General features: G+C 44.1%; 1 protein-coding gene across 1 annotated transcript; it reads right to left on the minus strand.

Annotated features, from left to right (window-relative positions):
• Nucleotides 1–1,593: 1,593 nt before the first annotated feature.
• On the minus strand, nucleotides 1,594–17,977 carry ANKRD22 (ankyrin repeat domain 22). Its single transcript, XM_074959982.1, has 6 exons — nucleotides 17,758–17,977; nucleotides 8,747–8,938; nucleotides 7,466–7,573; nucleotides 6,161–6,238; nucleotides 2,749–2,847; nucleotides 1,594–1,671 (listed from the first exon to the last, which is right to left on the minus strand). The coding sequence occupies exons 1-6, from the start codon at nucleotides 17,776–17,778 to the stop codon at nucleotides 1,594–1,596; spliced, it is 576 nt and encodes a 191-aa protein (XP_074816083.1). The 5' UTR covers nucleotides 17,779–17,977.
• Between the last annotated feature and the right edge of the window lie 2,502 nt (nucleotides 17,978–20,479).

Consider the following 20,479-nt stretch of genomic DNA (forward strand, 5'->3'; position numbering starts at 1 on the left):
CACTACCACCTCGTTTTTCAAGAATGTCCTTTTTCTCAAATGTATGTCAAACAAAATATGATTCCATGCCCTCACTTGAAGGTATAAAAGGTATGGCAGGGGAGGAAAGGGATGTGGAAGAACTCCAGTCTGCCATAGCAATCCTCCACTGATTTTTTGATTAAGGATCCTAGGCCATGGTGAAATTTGGAGCTGACCAGGACTAGTATTAAGCACCATTGGCACTGACCCAGACCTGAGAACCAGGGAGCCGTATGCCACCCTGCTCCTCCTGCACTGTCTCTCGCTGGCACAGGAGAGAGGCTGTCCCTTTACTTCTTGACTTGGAAGGATTAGATTTCACTTGTTCATTTTCCCCTTCAAAAAGCACCAAAGGGACAAAAATGAGAGTTCTATGTTGTTGCATGTTTGGGGGAGGGGCCTTTAAAGGTTCCTTGTGAGATGGATCAGCTACTCCTGCCTCTCCCCCCCCCCCCCGCCGCTGATTCTGATCAAATGGAGATCAGGTGGCAAAACTTAGTTATTGGGGGAGAGCTGGGGCTGTCTATTTAAAGCTGGATGAGCACAGTTGGAAGGGAGTCCCAGAGGAGAGGAGTTTCTCCTCTCTGGGAAACAGCCTGAAAGAAGGCTGAGAAATTGACAGTTGACAAGATAGGCTAGGCTAGGCTATTGCCCAGGAGAACTAGAGGTAGAAGACCAGATAAGCAGCAGCCTGTCTGAACCCCTGAGTGAGGGGAGGAATGTGCCAGCCCCTGGACAGAGGGGTCATTGGAGAAAGACTATAGTAACTGAGGCATGCATATGAGAGAGAGATGGCCTGCTGACCCCAGCCAGGCTGAAGGTTGGATTGTTTTCTTATGTTTGGTTAGACTTTGATAAAAGACTGAAGCCCTGGGAAAGGGCTGGACTCTAAAGTGGTCTGGCCAGAGGGCCAGGTCACTCTTACAACTAGACTGGGCCAAAGGATAGCGTGTGAGACTGAAGTAGAGTTGCTGCATCATTACATCCAGGCATAAGGGGGTGTCCTGGAGTGGCAGCTTTGCTCCACATGTACAGAATGCCTGAAGACTCACACTCTGGCCTGCCATCATTAGTCAAGAAAATTTAGAAAGGAAAAGCTTCAGATGTAATATCTTGGGCTTGCAGACCACTGGTGACTGCTGGATATATTTGACCACAAGACAGTTATCTATTAAAAAAAATTATAAAATTTAAATACAATTTTTTTCTGAATCTGTTGTGAATCATGTCTTCTATAGTCATCGGATTTCAAATAAAAAAAATTTAACTTTTTAAAATTCCCTGCTAGTGTAACTAAGGGGATAAATTGAGAAAAATACATGAAAATTATCTAAATCAACAGAATAAAAATAAGACAACTCCTTCCAGGCATACCACATGGCTATGTATTTTATATGCCGTATGTACTGACTGCATACCAGTAAATATAATACAGTACATGTCTTCAGCAAACATCAAATCTTTAAAAAAAAAATGCCTCCAGGGCATTCTTGGTACTGTACAACAGGGAGTGCCCAGATAAGTAGATTTTTTTTTTCATGCCTAACACACTTAACATCATCTCATTAAGGACTAGGATGCCTTTTTTAACACACATTCAATGTTGGTGAACTTTAATCTTCTCGCTATATCCAGTGGAGATTCCCCATTCTGAAATAAACAAACAAAACATGCTGTGATAATAGTCATGGAAGCAGGTACTTGAGTGTGAGTATGTCTATATTGCAACCAGAGGAGGGGGTGCAGCATGTGTAGAAACATGTGAGGTAGTGTTAATCTATTTAGCACCAATCCTAGGAGTAGTGAAGCTGTATCACAGACTTCGGTACAGGTTAGTTCTCTGTCTAAATACCCAGAGTCCGGAGCAGCCTCAGGTCTGTACTGATGCAGCTTTTTTGCTATTGGTACTCCCACTAACTAGATTAAAGCTAGCTTGGGTATGTCTATGTGGGCTGCAATCACACCTTTGACTGCAGTGCAGACATACCTGAGAGCCTCATTGGACAGATCAGCCAGTTTGTGTTCATCTGTATGGTTTGTATTGCCTGATCCAGACCGATAAGAATCCCCAGCACTAAAAAATGTCTCAATTAACTGAGTCTGATCCTGCTCCCCGTCAGTCAGTGGGTCAGGGTCTTTATTTCAATCACATCAAAATCCATTCTGTTATTCAACATGGCTGATGTCAGAAGTCAGGGTCGAAGCAATAGTAAATGAAGGGACTGCACTGTTGTCAAGGTACTTTCATGTCTCTGGTGTGTAGTGAGAAATCAGTTCTTTCCTTTGACATTGATTAGAGATGGATGAGCCTCCTTTGGGAACGGAAGTTGCTGATTCAGCCCCTTGCACTGGCAAAACCTATTGTGCAAGGCTCCCAGCAGCCCTGGGGAGGGCACCCACATATCTCATTCCACCAGGGGGCCTGCAACCAGCCATCATAACTGGGAGTGAGTAGTGCTGGACTGGCAGGGGCATGGGCATGGGCATGGCCAAGACCCCTAGGAGATGCATTGATTCAATACATCCCCCAAGCAGCCTGCACAGCTCCAACCATGCACTATTTACAGTTTAAAGCTGCTCTTCCCCCCAGGAAGGCAGTGGGGCAAATATTGCTTTCTCCTTCACCAGAAGTGAATCCACTCTTAGGGAGCATTTTCCTGTGCCAGCCACCTGATTTCTGGAAGCTTAGCAGCGCAATGCTCACAGACACAGCTATTATCTCCTTACCTTATTCTTTATAGAAGTGTCTGCATGGGCTTCAAGTAGTAGAGGGACAACGGACTGATTTTTCATTTCACAGGCATAGTGAAGGGCTGTGTTACCAGACTGGAAGTAAACAGAATCCAGGTACAGTTTACTTTTACCACGCTTTAAGCAGAAATTTTAGACAGATATTTATCTTTCGTTTCATCAGCCCACCTGCCAATGGTACTTGGATGTTGGAAGTTGTTTTGTGTGTTTCTTGAAAAAGGATGATATGTAGCCATATGTGATATGGGGCAGAAGGCACTTAATGTGATGGAGTGACAAGATTGATTGTTTTACTGTTTACCAGAGATGGGTCTAAGCCACAAAACAACAATCTAAATACAGGGCCCAGACTTCAGTCTCCGCAAAGCTTGAGAATATAGAGATTGAGGGATCTGGTTCAGGCTGCGTTGCTATCCTAAAGCACATCTACCTACAAACCAGGCTGCACAACCCTCCCTCCCCCACCCCCAGCGTAGTACAACTCCTCATCCTCCCCACAACCCCCTAATGCAGAGCAATGCCGAAATGTGTACAGCTTTGCTACAGCAAAGCTTACGCTGCATGCTAGTAAACATACCTAGGCAGTAGCCGAGGTAGAGGAGAATCACTGCATGGTTGTGTCCAGTCCTGTGAATTTAGGAAGCTGTGGTTGGTGGGTTTTTTTTTAAACTATTTCTGTATTTAGGAAATTTTAACAGTTTTACAAATCCTAGCCCTGTAAATATCAAGAGACAATACAATAATCATTACAACAATTAGAGAAACATTACACAGTAGTCGTTGGATCTCTCTATTTAACAGGGCATTACCATGTTACAGAGTGAGAATCTTTACCCCTGATATGCCATTTCTGTGATTTTACTAAATTGAGTGAAATCTCTGGTCATACACTTAACAGACCAGGTATGTCTATCAAATGTGAAAATTCAAAAAAATTGGACAGGTATGTTGGTTTTTTCCAGGTGAATGTATTATCTAGACATGTTTACTAGCATCCAAAGTAAGCTTCACAGATTTTAAAAAATTGAGTTGTACAACATGCTGGAAGACTGTTCTGGGACCGGTTCTGTTTAATATCTTCATCAATGATTTAGATAATGGCCTAGAGAGTACATTTATAAAGTTTGCGGGCAATACTAAGGTGGGAGGGGTTGCAAGTGCTTTGGAGGATAGGATTATAGTTCAAAATGATCTAGGCAAACTGAAGAAGTGGTCTGAAGTAAATAGGATGAAATTCAATAAGGACAAATACAAAGTACTCCACTTAGGAAGGAACAATCAGTTGCACACACACACAATGGGAAATGACTGCCTAGGAAGGAGTACTGCGGAAAGGGATCTGGGGGTCATAGTGGACCACAAGCTAAATATGAGTCAACAGTGTTACACTGTTGCAAAAAAAGTGAACATAATGCTGGGATGTATTAGCAGGAGTGTTGTAAGCAAGACACGAGAAGTAATTTCTTCTGCTCTACTCTGTGTTGATTAGGCCTCAACTAGAGTATTGTGTCGAGTTCTGGGCGCCACATTTCAGGAAAGATGTGGACAAATTGGAGAAAGTCCAGAGAAGAGCAACAAAAATTATTAAAGGTCTAGAAAACATGAGCTATGAGGGAAGATTGAAAAAATTGGGTTTGTTTAATATGGCAACGAGAAGACTGAGGGGGAACATAACAGTTTTCAAGTACTGTACATAAAAGGTTGTTACAAGGAGGAGAGAGAAAAATTGTTGTTCTTTACCTTTGAGGATAGGACAAGAAGCAATGGGCTTAAATTGCAGCAAGAGAGGTTTAGGTTGGACATTAGGAAAAACTTCCTAACTGTCAAGGTGGTTAAGCACTGGAATAATTTGCCTGGGGAGGTTGTGGAATCTCCATCACTGGAGATTTTTAAGAGCAGGTTAGACAAACACCTGTCAGGGATGGTCTAGATAATACTTAATCCTGCCATAAGTGCAGGGGACTGGACTAGATGATCTCTTGAGGTCCCTTCCAGTCCTATGATTCTATAATGATGCAGTTGCAATGCATTAGCTTATGACCATGCTTCCCTCTAAAGGCTGGCCTCAGTGACTATAGCATCTTGCTTCCTTAGCTCATTACACAAGAGAAATTATTCCATTCTTGTGAGAGAAAAGTAGGAATAGAGAAGCATGCCTGCTCCCGCCATACCACATCAGCTTTTGTATGATAGTTAGAGAAGCACCTGGGATTCCCTGAACACCTGGGATTCCCAAGTAGCCTATGGCTGCTATTGAATGTCAAGACCTTTCCTAGACATTATCAATAACTAAGGCTTATGGGACACTATCTGCTCATGCCTTAGTGTTGCAGAAACTGGCTGAAGAAAGAGATGGAGCTTTCCCCCCTCTCCTACTCTATGTGGAGGAAAGAGAAAGAGGTTATTTACTGCACCCAGAGACCCTGATGGATGTAGGTGTATACCAGGCAGTCTCTAGATGAGACCAGGAGGGAGAAGAAGCCACCCAGTGCCCTCTGAAGACTAAGAGGTTGTAGGGATCAAATTATCCCCTCCTCCAGAACAAAAAAATGGCAAAGTTGGAGTGCCCTTGACCCATAAACTGCACCAGACAAGGTCCATGGATGTTTGTGAAGCCAGCTTGATGGTTCATGTGTAGGACTAGAACCTGAACCTACCCTGACTTTGGATGGATAAAGGGTTCTAGGCCAGCTGTTCATACAGTCACTCATACCATGACATCACTCAGAATAGTCACAAAGTCTAACCACCCCCAACCTAGGGAGTCAGCTCCTTTCTGGTGCAGTCCACACCTACTGGCAAACTTCATAGTCCCAATTCTACACACACAGAATCCTTCCATCACCTCTGCTGAATGAAAGCATGTTCACTCCACTGAAGGCTGATTGGTGACTGAACTCAGGTATGTTTTCTTTGCCATTTGCACTCCTTTAGGGGTGTTGTGGCAATGTAACACTTCATCATTCCCCAACATTTGACTAAGACTCTACCACAGCAATAAAGAGGCTGACAGTCAAGTGTCACATACCAGGGTAAGGGGAGTGTGTCTAACGTTCCACATTTGTTTTAGATGCTGTGTTTGGAGCAATAGGGATTAAGACTCTAGAGGCAAGAACAATAATTGAGTTGGATAAAAGCCAAGCTGAGCTGCCAAGGGGGAGAAAATTGTGTACTTTAGCAAATTTCACCCTAAAATTCAAGGGAGAACAGTGAGCCACAGTGACAGACAAGCTTAACATATCAAAACAACCTTTCACAGGTTGCTCTTCCCCTGAAGCATCACACTATTTCTAGTAGCTTCTGAAAGCTACTTTTTCTAAATTAACTAAATGAATGTTGTATACACCACACCAGTGAGTGACCTCTGTGGCTGTACAAACCCACTTACATAGTCCGTAGCATTAACATCTGTGCCAGCTTGAAGTAACATCTTGATTAGGTTTTCATTCTGCTTAGTTTTTGATACCTGTTAAACACATAGAAAGAAGTCCAACCCAGTTGGAACGTTAATTCAGGTAACACATGTTACTAAGCAGATTTGGGCTAGCTATGAGCATTCTACTCAAAACAATGGAAATGCCCTATTTGTGCAGTACACTTACATGTGACACTACTATCTCAGCAGTATATCAGTTATATTCAGAGCCAAATCCTGAGGTCCTTATACACTTTTACAGTTCTTACTCAGTCCTTAATTTGAATGCAATGCAGGATTATTTTGTGTATATTCATAACTCTGGATGAGCTACAGTACAGGGTCCTGCTTGTAATAGCTAATTTGTGATAGGTAGGTGTCACCGGCTGGCTGGCCCTTTAAGGGGAGTCAAGCCCAGCCTTGCCTGTCATGATCAACTACCCTCTCAGCTGACCCTGACTGACTAGGGATCAGATGGGCCTGTTCAATTATTAGATCCAACTGGGAAGGGGTCATGAGAGGCTTACAAAAGGTCAGAGAAGTCAATCAAGAGTGGAGTGGTTTGGGAGACTCTAGGAAAATAGTCCTTGGAGTTGCTACTTAATAGAGACCAGAGGAGAAGGAGAGAGAGAGAGAGAGAGAGAGAGAGATGCCTTCTCCCCTCTTACTCCGAACAGAGGGCCTGAGCCTATAAGCTGTAGAAGCCACGTAGGGAGGCTGGGGAGTAAGTCTGCCTATAGGATGTCCTCAGCAGGAGCAGAACTATGGACCCTGTACCAAAGATATAAGCCATATAGGAAGGCAGAGTGGGAGGTCCTGTGTTTCCTTGTGAACTTGATTAATAAACCCATATTCCAAGAAGGAATATTACTTGACATGTGAAAGCCTACGTCAGAGTTATTGGAGAGTCTAAGAAGGAGACAGTGAAACAGTAGCAGTGGTATGCTGTGATGCTTTTAGTAAGGCAAGTAATTCGACACTTGCATGCCTGAGGTGGTCCGAAATGGCTTCCTTCCTGTGGCTTGGCCTTGCGTGTATGCGGCATGTGAGGTCATGCTGTGCAGAGGATATTTTTTTGTTCCACAATGTATGGTGGGGAGCTGAATGGAATTGGCCTGCAGGCTGCCACTTGGGACAGGGTTTTTGTGACTTCTGGGACATGTGATGTATGCCTTGCGTACACAGATGGTATGCCACTGCTAGGAAGCCAGTGTACCTACAGTGGGTCTCAGGATGGAAAAATGTAAGGTAAGTCTTCCTAGTTTAGTTTATACTCACCATGATAAGATAGCCAATAAGCAGAACAGGCATTAGGATGATAATAAGCAGGTAGTCAAGGAAACTAAACCGTTTTCTCACAGCATAATGCAAACATGTGCGATCTTTCTAAACAGGGAAGAAACATCTGATTAGCATTAGATGCATAATTATTCCCCTTGTGTATGTCACAGCTTTCTGACTGGTTATATCTGGAGCATTTCTTTTTCATTAATGTTGAAACAGGACACTGGTATCTTGCTCAACTGAGTGAAATACATTTCAGCTGCACAAAGCCACAGTCCCTGAGCTTCACAGGGGCACAGTGTGGATGGGACTGGGGTCTGAAATTGATGTCTCCAGTCCTGGGCCAGGTTAGGGGGAGCATGGGGGAAGAGTGCACTGCAGTTCCCATGTGGCTGTTACAGTAGCCTGTGGGGGAAGAACAGGAAGAATAGCCCCCATTTTTAAGTGTGCCATTAATTGTTAATCTGTGTCATTAGAGATCCCATTGGCTCTCCCCTAGTCACAGGGGGTAATGGGGTAGCTGTGGAGTGAGACTGTGGAGGAGGAGGTAGGAGGGGTTTGGAATAAGCAGCCAAACAGAGCTGCTGCAGAGGCAGGGAGAGCTCCCCATGCCCTCAGAAGGCAAAGAAGCTTCTGGATGGGGTGGGGGAGAGCAGTAAGAGCCTGGCAGCTCTGCTCCCTCTTCCTCGCCTGTGAAAAATGTATTGGTCTGCTCCTCCTCTGTAATGCTGCAACAGCAGGCCTGGGAAGGGAGAGAAGAGAGCTCCCTTGGAATTGCCATCCCTCCTGACCTGCGGGGGGAGAGACACACAGACAGACATACACACAAAAGTCCCCGGATTTGCCCTCCTGCCAGGCCTGGGAGGGTGTGAAGAGCCTCCAAAGCTACAGATGTGGAGTGGGGAGCAAGGCGGGTGAAGAACTGTGGTGTGGCTGGAGTTGATGGGCAGGCTGAGTCACAACATTAATTGCTATGAGGCTACAATGACCAAAAAATCCAATTTCTCATTTGCTGTCCCACACACTCTAGGGGGTGAGCGAGTTCAAAACTCTGGAGACCGCTTAAAAAGAACCAATTAAAAATCACAATTTTGGGGTCAATCTCATGGCGCTTTTTTAGGTCTGACTTGGGGGTTTTTTTGTTTTGTTTTGTTTTTTTTAACTTTTGGGGTTGGCAATACTATCATTTTCTTCCACTCCCTAATTGCAAAATGTAATCGGATGTCATTAATGAAAAGAGGGGAAATCCTGGGACACTTGGCTATTGCCACTCACCTTGTTTCTGATGTTCACATCCGCGTTCCATTTCAAAAGGAAACTGACTATTCTGTTGTGTCCCTGTCTGCACGCACAGATTAGGGGGGTGTCTCCCCCAAAGCTGTCTTGAATGTTCAAATAATTGCTGTCCTCTTCCAGCAGCAGTTGAATTTGATTGAAGTCATTATCATAAGCTGCCTGGCAAATGGGCTGAGGAAAGGAGGGGAGGAAATGTTAGTGACCCAGGCATTATAGGCCTGAGCCTAGGAGGAGCCAAGTACTTCCCACTAGGTGAAGTGAGAGTCCTGCTAGCTCCCTTTCAAGCAGATGTGAGGTCCCTCAATTCCCACCTTCTGGGAAGCGCTCGGCACCTCACAGGCTCAGGCCCCATGAAGAGAGATAAAGATTAAGGTCTAACTCCGAGGTGGGCAAACTGTGGCCTGCGGGCCACATCTGGCCCATGGAACCGTCCTGTCTGGCCCTTGAGCTCCTGGCCGGGGAGACTAACCCCTGGCCTCTCCCCTGCAGCCTCAGCTCACCCTGCTGCCAGCGCTCTGGGCGGCGGGGCTGCAAGCTCCTGCCAGGCAGCGCAGCTGCGAGAGCCACTAGGGGTGTAGTGTATGAAATTGCTCCCCATAGGAATGTGCTACTTATGGAGCGCCAGGACTGGCAGCTGTAAGTACACCGTAAGTAGCACATTCTTACGGGGAACAATTTAATACACTACACCTGGGTAGGGAAGGCTCTGCCTCCCCAGACAGCCTGGCCCTGCCCCCTATCTGCCCCTCCCACTCCCCGCCCCCTGACTGTCCCCCTCTGAACCCCCAACCCATCCAACCCCCCCCCGGCTCCTTGTCCCCTGACGCCCGCCCACCCCACCCCACCCCGGAACCCCAACCCCTATCCAACCCCCCTGCCCCGTAACTGCCCCAACCCCTATCCACACCCCTGCCCCCTGGGACTCCCATGCCTATCCAACCCCCCTTGTTCCCCATCCCCTGACTGTCCCCCGGGACCCTCTGCCCCTTATCAAACACCGCCCCACGGTGATCTGATGCTTGCAGTGCTATGGTGTCTGCGCGGGCAATCCAGGAAAAAGGGGGTGAAATGATTTGTCTGCGGTTGCTTTCATAGAGGGAGGGAGGGGTGACTGATGACATGTACCCAGAACCAGCTGCGACAATGTTTTTGCCCCATCAGGCATTGGGAGCTCAACCCAGAATTCCAATGGGCAGCGGAGACTGCGGGAACTGTGGGATAGCTACCCACAGTGCAACACTCTGGAAGTTGACGCTAGCCACGGTACTGTGGAAGCACTCCTCCGACTTAATGCGCTTAGTGGGGACACACACAATCGACTGTATAAAATCGCTTCCTAAAAATAGACTTCTATAAAATTGACCTAATTTTGTAGTGTAGATATACCCTAATAGTTCAATCTTGAAAAATGCTGCACCCCAATCCACTAACCCACCTAAACAGGTGCTTACTTTCACATACAGTGAGTAATCCCATTGATCAGAACTCTTGAGTAAGAAGGTACAGTTTTTACATAGTAACTCTTCAGAATAGAGCCACACTTCAGGTTAAAATAGAAACTTTTTAAAAAAGAAAACAAGAAAGGATCACTTCACTTCTGCAAATATTGGTCAAGAAGCTTAAATATAAGTAACACAATTTCTTGTCAGGATATATTGGACTTTTCTTTTAGCAATCCCAATACAATGAATCAACCTGAATGCTGGTATTGAAATGGTACTATGTTAAAGTGCACTAGGGCACTTTCAGTGTGCTCCAGCAGGTCTAATGGAACAATTAGTGTGCAACACATTAGTGTGCTTCAGAAATCATAACTCTGCAGCATGCATTGCTGCTCTGTGTAGACTTTCCCTGAGAGTACCTAATCTGTGTAGTCCAGAAAAGAGCGGGTCCGAGGTAGGAATTTTCCCAACATCCTTAACTGTGAAGACTTACGTAGAAAAGTCATTTAGTTTCTCAGCAATGTCCTTGTCTTCCTTAACTGCTCCCTTTATTCAATTGATCCAGTGGACCTAGAAGTTCTGTCACAACCTTCTTCCGTCTGATCTACTTAAAGAATCTTTTTACCCCTTTTTCTGTCTGCTCTTCAAAATCCTTTTAGGCCCTTCTAATTTCCCTACTAATATTGCCTGCTCTAGTTTATGCTACTGTTTATTGCCTTCACTAGGGTCAGATTTAGAAAGATTTCAGTTGGTCTCAAATAGCCTTTCAAAACTTGGCATTTAGCCATAATGTTTTATTCCTTGCTTGCCCTGTTCCTTTTCTTTTCAGCAATTTAACCTGCCTTCTAAGGCTCTATTGTTTTCGTAAGCAGCATCCGTGCCACCTCTAGGGATTTTATTTCCTTTACATTTAACTTTATTGCTTCTTTGACTAACATTCTCCTTTTAGTGAAATCTTCCTTTCTAAAGTTGTCCCTTTTTGGTACCCTACCTCCTCTTAGACGCTGAACCTAATTGTGTCATGGCTACTATTATTTAGTGGCTTAACTACTGTCACTTCTTGAATTAGCTCCTGTGTGTGTTGTTTAAGACTTGCTCAGGACTACATTTTCCTCTTGAATGCTCAAGAGCTAGCTGTCCTAAAAAAATCGTGACTTATAGAGAGAGTGTTTTTTGCAGACACTGTCCTGTTGTGCCATTTGACTAGTTTAAAACTGGGTGGTTGAAGTCCCTCATTTAGAAGAGGACAAATGAGATAAAAGTGACAAATGTATGACTGGGACTTAACCAAAAAAAGGGGGCTGGTTGGGTTAGAGTGCAGGCTCTGAGGGTCAGGACATGTTCCTGGTACTCTTGCCTGGTACCACGTTGCTACATAAAACACTTCAGGCTTATTTAAGCTCCACTTCTACTTTGTCTCGGACCTTGTAAATTTCAGCTGTGGCTGTTTATAGAAAAAGGGTGGAGAGTGCCCTAGATAAGGTACACCACGAGGAAGTAATTTCCCTTGAGTAGGGAGGTCTGTACTGTGACAGATATGACAATATCCTGAACAAATCTTATGGCAATAACCTTAGCATTACTGAAGTAAATTCAATGGTTTTGGGGTCCACTGTATTAAAAAGGCAATTGTTTGTTATTGTGAGATTGTATGCTAACTCTGATTATCAGCCCTTTGAAGCCACCCCCGGAGAGGATTCTACGTACTAGTTCGAACTGGATTCTCCAGGGACCAATGGACAAAGGATTTGTGCATCATTAGCCTGGTTTTAAAAAGCCTCGGGGCTTTCTTCCTGATCCAGCAAATGGACAGGACCTCTGGTTCAAGGGGGGTCCCAATTGTTAGGGAAGAGTTGGAGGGACTGACCCTACTGAGGCCCCAAAAGACACTGTTCTTGTTCTGAACGGAAGCTGTGATGAACTTGGAACCATAAAGAAACCACTTGTGTGAGGTTTTGAAGGACAGCTCCTGTCACAGCCCATGTTAGGGTTGAGGTAATCTCTGGTAAGCTTATTTGTATGGAGTATAGTTTTGTTGTTTTTCTCTGTTGTGCTTTTACCTTAAGAAAAAAATAGGCTTGCACAGGAAGTGTATGTGGTTATGAGCAGTTACACTTAATGCTTTGAAGAGAAAGTTCACCAGCCTTCTTAGGCAGAGTCTCTTGCTGAAAACACCACCATGAAGGCAGGGAACTGTTCAGCCTGGAGATATCCCAGTCAAATGGGAGAGAGATGCATGTCTCCAAGAGAGGTGATAGCCAGGGAGCCATCTCAGAAATTGCAAGTGACTGATCTTAAGGTTGTATCTTGTCCTCCATTAACAGGAGAAGGAGAAAAAAAAAATCAAGGAGCAGGGGAAACTGCAGACTATTCAAGACTAATAACAGCTAACGGCAGAAATTAGAGCCTTAAAGGAAAAGCTAGGGACTTAGCAGACAGTTTCATCCTCTTACACCTAGAAGAGTACTCTGCTTTAGGGTTGAGGCACACTAGCTGAACAGCGTGATAAACCTTGTATTACTGCTGCTCTCGAGAAATGACTTCAGTCTCCTGGGTTGTTGGTATGATGACTCTTGGCAGGACTAAATTAAGATGACCCTATACAGGCACAAGGCCACAGTCACCGCTCTGGGGGAATGCCTGACTGTCTTGCAAAGAAGAGCAGTGACTAGTGTTGGGGATAATTTCCAGGAAGCTTTAGGAAAACTCCACTGATCTGCATGACCAGAGTACCGAGTTGTAGGTTCAAATCACAGAATTCAAAAGACAACTGGCTGATCGAAAGAGGAACTACAAGCCACTTTAGTGAAGGTGGAAAAGGAAGCACCCCAGAAGAACGCGGCCCAGAAGGTAATCAGTAAGATGGAATCTCAGGTCACTGAACTTCAGAGAGACTTGGGGCTAGATTCACAAAAACTTAAATGTGGTGGCACTCAGTGTTGCCATGCCTAACTTTTAGGGTCCTGGAAATATCACTGGGATTCAAAAAGCCTAGGTTAGGCTCCCTATACAGCGAATGGGGAGAGACACACACCTCATAATGGGATTCACAAAAGCCAGCACACGATATAGCTTGCCTAAGCTAGCCAATGGGAGATGCCAAGCCAAGGGGTATGCAAAGCCCGTGCCTCCCCGCACTGGGGAATCTCAGCTGCAAACCCTGTCTTGATGTTAAGCACTTACACCATTTTAACACAAAGCAAGAAAGGGGGCACCTCCCTCATAATTTTTAGCCCAGTGGTTAGGATGGTGATACTCCCCCCAGCTATACTGTGTAAACTTGCCTATAGGGGCCTGATCCAGTAGGCCAGATCTGAGCATTCAGACTGTATTGGATCCTATGGGCAATTTAGGCAAAGGAATGCCTGTCTTTCCTCCCGGCTTGTGCATCGTTCTGGGCTTAAGTATCCAGGTGCCTGATGTAGGGCACATGATCAGAGGCAGAAATATAAGCACCTAGGGAATTTTCACTGCAAACATTTGCTTACTGAGTTTAGAGGCCTGCAGAGTTCAGGATCATCTGAGCAGGGGTTTTGTGAATCCCAATTGGATCCGATTATGGGATTTAGTCCTAAAGTGGCAGTTAGTTTCCTAAATTCTTTTGTGAATATAGCCCTTGGAGTCTGAGCGGCCAGGAACAAACCAGAAACCCAGGAGCTGGGGGCTGAGGGGAGAGTTGGAGGTACTGAAAACATCCACAAGACACACTAGACTCCACTGTTACACAACAGGAGCTCAGATCAAAGCAGGCTCTGAAGAAGACCCTGGATAATGAAGCAGAGGCATTTACAAGCTGCGACCCTGTGAAAGAGCTGGGTTGTACTTCAGACAATCCCTCTGTCCCTCTCCTTAAGATAGGTGTCCCCGAGCTCTCTTCCTTGGAGCTGAAGCTGTAACTTAGGCCAGTTTCCCCTCCAGCTGGTCCTTTTTTCCCCCAATCAATGCTTTCACCCTCAGCTTAGGAGGGTTCAGCAGGCAGATCATCTTCTAAGGGAAGACACAGAATATATAGTAGTCTTCCCAGAGCTTGCCCAATTGGTTGGGAGCGAGGGGTACCCTGCCCACCCACACTCTACAAGGCTCCTGGTCCCAGGCTCTCAAAGAAGCAGTAGCCTGGATTTTCTCCAAGCCTTAACTAGTCCTCTGGGACCATAGTCCTCTCTCCCAACATCTACTTCTGCCTTCTCTAGGTCTTCATCCACTCTAAAAAGTCCCAGAACTTAAAGGGGGACACCACAGAACTGATGTTGACTGACCCTTGCATCTAACAGAGGCAAGAAAGGAGAAAGTGCTTTTCTCTAAAATAGCAGAAGTCCTTACACAAGGACATGGTATTTGATCCAGATGCATGTTTGGGAGGGGTCCCTGTGTGTGGTTGTGGGGAACAGACCACTCTGTAGAATGCTGCCTGCCCTTGATTCTATGGGGTCTGCAGTGAGTTGTATAACTTCCTTCCATTTGTTGTGGAAACCTGTAAGGGTAGTGGAGAGGCAGACAATGGTCAGCACAGATCCTGCCCCAGTAACAGGAATAATCTAAAAAGGGGAGCATGGATCCTCAAGAGCTTGATCCAAAGGCCATTGAAGTCAGCGGGAGTCCTTCCATGGACTTACTGGGTATTGCATCAAGCTCTCAACAAATTGAACTTCTCTAACCAAAATACTGATGACAGTATGACAGATTTTGTTCATCAGTCTTAAAGCATTTGGTTAGATCAGAATGTGGTAGTCATGGAGCTGATCTCTAACGTATGAATACTGGATTTTTATCTGGGATGTTTACTGCATGAATGTATCTGCTTAGTCTAATAGGGTGCTGTCTGGTAAAAACAAGCAGGAAGCAAAAAAAAAAAAAATGGCTGCAGATAAGCTAGCCCTTGGCAAACACTTGGGGGTTGTTCTGAGACAATACCATTACAAGAAACAGGCCTGAAACAATGGTCCTTTAGATCTCCTATCAGTTTAAAAATGGACTGTCTCTGAAAGGAGAGGTAGATGTTGGGCAGGTGTTCTGGCAACCCATATGTGTGCACGTACCTTCCAGGGGTGTCTGAAGAATGCTAGTCCTGCACAGGTTACCATCAAGGGGAAGAATGTGCCTGTAGACATGTTTGTTTTAAATTCTCCCCCCCCCCATTCTTTGTTCCTACTGTGATCAATAAGTACACTGATTTAAGAAGGTTGATCTGATGACTGTATATACCACTAGTCACAGACTCCTGACGGGAGAAGTCTCAGGTTCTGAGCTCAGTTGTGCTTGCTGAGTAAGCACAGCTGACTCACAGGGTACCGTATCCCAGAGTGTCATCTAACAGAGAGAACTTAATACTTCCCCTGGGCTGGAAAGGGCATGAGGCCTGTCAAGGTTCCTTCCCCACTCTGAACTCTAGGGTACAGATGTGGGGACCTGCATGAAAGACCCCCTAAGCTTATTCTTACCAGCTTAGGTTAAAAACTTCCTCAAGGTACAAACTTTGCCTTGTCCTTGAACCCTATGCACCACCAAGCGTGGTGAACAAAGAACAGGGAAAGAGCCCACTTGGATAAGTCTTCCCCCCAAGCCCTACACCCCCTTTGCTGGGGAAGGCTTGCTAAAAATCCTCACCAATTTGCATAGGTGAACACAGACCCAAACCCTTGGATCTTAAGAACACTGAAAAAGCAATCAGGTTCTTAAAAGAAGAATTTTAATTAAAGAAAAAGTAAAAGAATCACCTCTGTAAAATCAGGATGGTAAATACCTTACAGGGTAATCAGATTCAAAACAGAGAATTCCTCTAGGCAAAACCTTAAGTTACAAAAAGACACAAAAACAGGAATATACATTCCATTCAGCACAGCTATTTTACCAGCCATTAAACAAAAGAAATCTAACACATTTCTAGCTAGATTACTTACTAACTTTTTACAGGAGTTCTGAGCTGCATTCCTGCTCTGTTCCTGGCAAAAGCATCACACAGACAGACAGACCCTTTGTTTCCCCCCGCTTTGAAAGTATCTTGTCTCCTCACTCATTTTGATCAGGTGCCAGCGAGGTTATCTTAGCTTCGTAACCCTTTACAGGTGAAAGGGTTTTGCCTCTGGCCAGGAGGGATTTTTATAGTTCTGTATACAGAAAGGTGGTTACCCTTCCCTTTATATTTATGACAAGGCCTGACACCTGAGGAAAGGGCAATGAGGCCTGTACTCAGAGAGGGGACAACAATGCAGCTAGTCTTATAACTGTGACCCAGAGTACAGATAACTACAGTCTCTCAAAATTGCATTGGGGTTTTTATGAAATAGTCTTACATTTCCATTTGCTCTTATAAAATGGAGTCCCTTCCCACAAAGCATAGATACTCTGTTTCAGAAACTCCATTGCATTAATTTATGCCTTGAAATCTAACTCAAGTTGACACACCTATTCTACAAATTAGGTGTGAATCAATGTTGAAGAGAATAATTGGAAAATAAAACAATTATTTACACCATTTCTGAAAAATCTGTCAGCATCCCAACTGTCCAGAAACTATAACTTGTCATTCATTTACATCACTGTTCATTTATATTAGTCATGTAGGAGCCCTACTTTCCAAAGAAAATTACTCCCTAAAAATACATTCTACTGGAAAAATAACTAATGAATTTAGTTGTTTACTAAAAAGTGTGAAAGACATGTTGACAATAATTACACTGACTCTGCTCTAATTAAACCTCTTAAACTTTCAGTTTTTGATGTAAAAAGCCTGAGAAAGTTCTGTCCGAGTAGTAAAGACTTTAAAAGGAAGTTGTTGTAAATATCTGTCTACAGCTTTGAAGTGGAATGAAGTCCAACCAGTTAGTTGGCTTATGAACACGTGCAACTGAACTATATATAAATTAAAGTGCCTCATTCCCTTTCATTTGAAATAGCGCTTTACTTTTTTAAATGAAAACTTTATTGCTTTTCCATATGTAAATTTAGTTTTTGAGAGGCATGTACGTTCTATGCTATATCCAGCAGGAGAAACCTATCCATTTTAATCAGAGTTTAGGGAGCAAAGGAGAGATTCAGCTCCTTGTCTGTAATTATGGAAAGCATTTGGCCATACATTTTATACAGCACTCCTGCTAAAATCAAGGCACCCCCTTCCTCCCCACTGCTGTCTCCCCATTACTGATGCTAAGATGTGGGTGGAAGTGAGGAGAGAACTCTCTTCCGTTCAGTAAAGAGAAATGGCCGCTGGATTTGGCCCTTAAGGCAATAGTTTGGCTTGGTTTTAACACAGTTGGTAAAGTGGCCACTCAGTGGCATTGCCTAACATGTCAAACAGAACCCCAAACTGCTTCGCTCTGAATGCAGAGCTGTAGCATACTCTTAACTTAGCTAACACCTTCTTCTCTGAAAATGAAACAACCCATGTAATGTAGGTATTTGTACAAAAAGTACCCTTAGCCACTTCTAAAATATTATACTTTAGACAAGATGGGGTTTTCAATTCCTAATATAAGCCTGTCAAGGAAATCTAAATCTCTTCTACATAGATCTTCTACAGTTTCACATACCTCATAAGAAATGACCACATACCTCTGAATAAAGTATCCCCATGACTGTTCTTGCCTGAAGTCCCGTGTAGCTCACTTGACCAGCAGATTTTCTTGACTTTCAGTGCTCTTGAGTTTACTTAAAGTTGATTAAAATTTAATCTCAAGAGTCCTTTAGCAGAGTGATTTGAGCCATGAACAATGTATCTGAGCCTTTCCAAAGCTACACTTGTAAGTGCTTTCCTAATCAGGGAGTATGAAATGATGCCGTTTTCAAAAGCCCAACCCAGTGAGGTAAACATGAGAGTGTGGGTTTTATTGCAAGGCTGACACAAGTAGTACAAGTTACAAAAGCGAGACTTATTTTGCAATAGCAGGTTCTCTTAAAGGAAAAGGTTAAACTAGCCACAGGGGAGAAGACAAATTGCACAAGAAAATGAATGAAGAAATGTGAGACTTCTAAAAGAAGAATTTACAGAACTAGGTGTTAGAGTATCACCCAAATAGTAAAAAATGGGACCTAGAACATAACAGCTGTGACTGCAGAAAATGAGATTAAACTAGCAAGAGTGGTGTTAACATTCCCATTGAAAGGTAAATGCAGATTTGCTTTATCAGACAAACACGCTTCCCTTAGTACACAATCACAGACATCAGAAACAATGAATCTAGTCTATCCACTGCTAAAATGGGATGGAAAAGGAGTTCAGGTTGTGATACAATAACTATCACTTATACAGCATCATCCGTGTATATAGTGCTTTACAATAACTAGGGAAGGCAAAGAATATGCCCTGGGGAACTTACAATACAATGATCACTGTCCTTCACAGTTACCAGATTCTTCACAATTGAAGTATCCCATATCTCTCCAAACTATTCTATATTCCCGGGTGTGAAATTTAGCCATTGAGCAGCCCCAGTGATTTTTGGTGCAGGCACAAGGAAAACTGAAAAATTACCTACCCTTTTATATGCCCAGAATAACATGAGACACTCACCTAATCCACAAACAAACCATGCTTTTCTGTGCCCCTTGCCAGAATAGGGTGCCACCATCTTCTCTGAGAGCAGTCTGGTGGCTAAGAGAGCTAACATAATCTTTGGATATATAAAAATAAAAGGAGTACTTGTGGCACCTTAGAGACTAACCAATTTATTTGAGCATAAGCTTTCGTGAGCTACAGCTCACTTCATCGGATGCATAAAGTGGAAAGTACAGTGAGGAGATTTTATATATACACACAGACCGTGGAAAAAATACACATTGTAAGGAGAGTGATCACTTAAGATGAGCTATTATCAGCAGGAGAGTGGGGTGGGGGGAGGGAAAACCTTTTGAAGTGATAAACAACGTGGGCCATTTCCAGGAGTTAACAAGAACGTCTGAGGAACAGTGGGGGGCGGGGGGGGGGAGGAATAAACAAGGGGAAATAGTTTTACTTAATATAATGACTCAACCACTCCCAGTCTCTATTCAAGCCTAAGTTAATTGTATCCAATTTGCAAATTAATTCCAATTCAGCAGTCTCTCGTTGGAGTCTGTTTTCGAAGTTTTTTTGTTGAAGGATAGTCACTTTGAGATCAGAAATCGAGTGACCAGAGAGATTGAAGTGTTCTCCGACTGGTTTATGAATGTTATAATTCTTGACATCTGATTTGTGTCCATTTATTCTTTTACGTAGAGACTGTCCAGTTTGCCCAGTGTACATGGCAGAGGGTCATTGCTGGCACATGATGGCATATATCACATTGGTAGATGTGCAGGTGAATGAGCCTCTGATAATGTGGCTGATGTTATTAGGCCCTATGATGGTGTCCCCTGAACAGATATGTGGGCGCAGTTGGCAACGGGCTTTGTTGCAAGGATAGGTTCCTGGGTTAGTGGTTCTGTTGTATGGTGTGTGGTTGCTGGTGAGTATTTGCTTCAGGTTGGGGGGCTGCCTGTAGGCAAGGACTGGCCTGTCTCCCAAGATTTGTGAGAGTGTTGGGTCGTCCTTCAGGACAGGTTGTAGATCCTTGATAATGCGTTGGAGAGGTTTTAGTTGGGGGCTGAAGGTGACGGCTAGAGGCGTTCTGTTATTTTCTTTGTTGGGCCTGTCCTGTAGTAGGTGACTTCTGGGTACTCTTCTGGCTCTGTCAATCTGTTTCTTCACTTCAGCAACCTATTGTAGTTGTAAGAATGCTTGATAGAGATCTTGTAGGTGTTTGTCTCTGTCTGAGGGGTTGGAGCAAATGCGGTTGTATCGTAGAGCTTGGCTGTAGACAATGGATCGTGTGGTGTGGTGTGGTGTGGGTGAAAGCTGGAGGCATGTAGGTAGGAATAGCGGTCAGTAGGTTTCCGGTATAGGGTGGTGTTTATGTGACCATCGCTTATTAGCACTGTAGTGTCCAGGAAGTGGATCTCTTGTGTGGACTGGTCCAGGCTGAGGTTGATGGTGGGATGGAAACTGTTGAAATCATGGTGGAATTCCTCAAGCGTTTCTTTTCCATGGGTCCAGATGATGAAGATATCATCAATATAGCACAAGTCTGCATCCAATGAAGTGAGCTGTAGCTCACGAAAGCTTATGCTCAAATAAATTGCTTAGTCTCTAAGGTGCCACAGGTACTCCTTTTCTTTTTGCGAATACAGACTAACACAGCTGCTATTCTGAAACCTGTCATTATGCAAGGCACTGCATTTAGCTGTATGGAGTGGAAATCTATCAACTTCATGAAAAACCTCGTACAGATACAGACAGACATCATCTTCCTTTCCAAAT

The sequence above is a fragment of the Natator depressus genome, chromosome 7 (genome assembly GCF_965152275.1).
Source record: "Natator depressus isolate rNatDep1 chromosome 7, rNatDep2.hap1, whole genome shotgun sequence".
NCBI classification, from domain to species: domain Eukaryota; kingdom Metazoa; phylum Chordata; order Testudines; family Cheloniidae; genus Natator; species Natator depressus.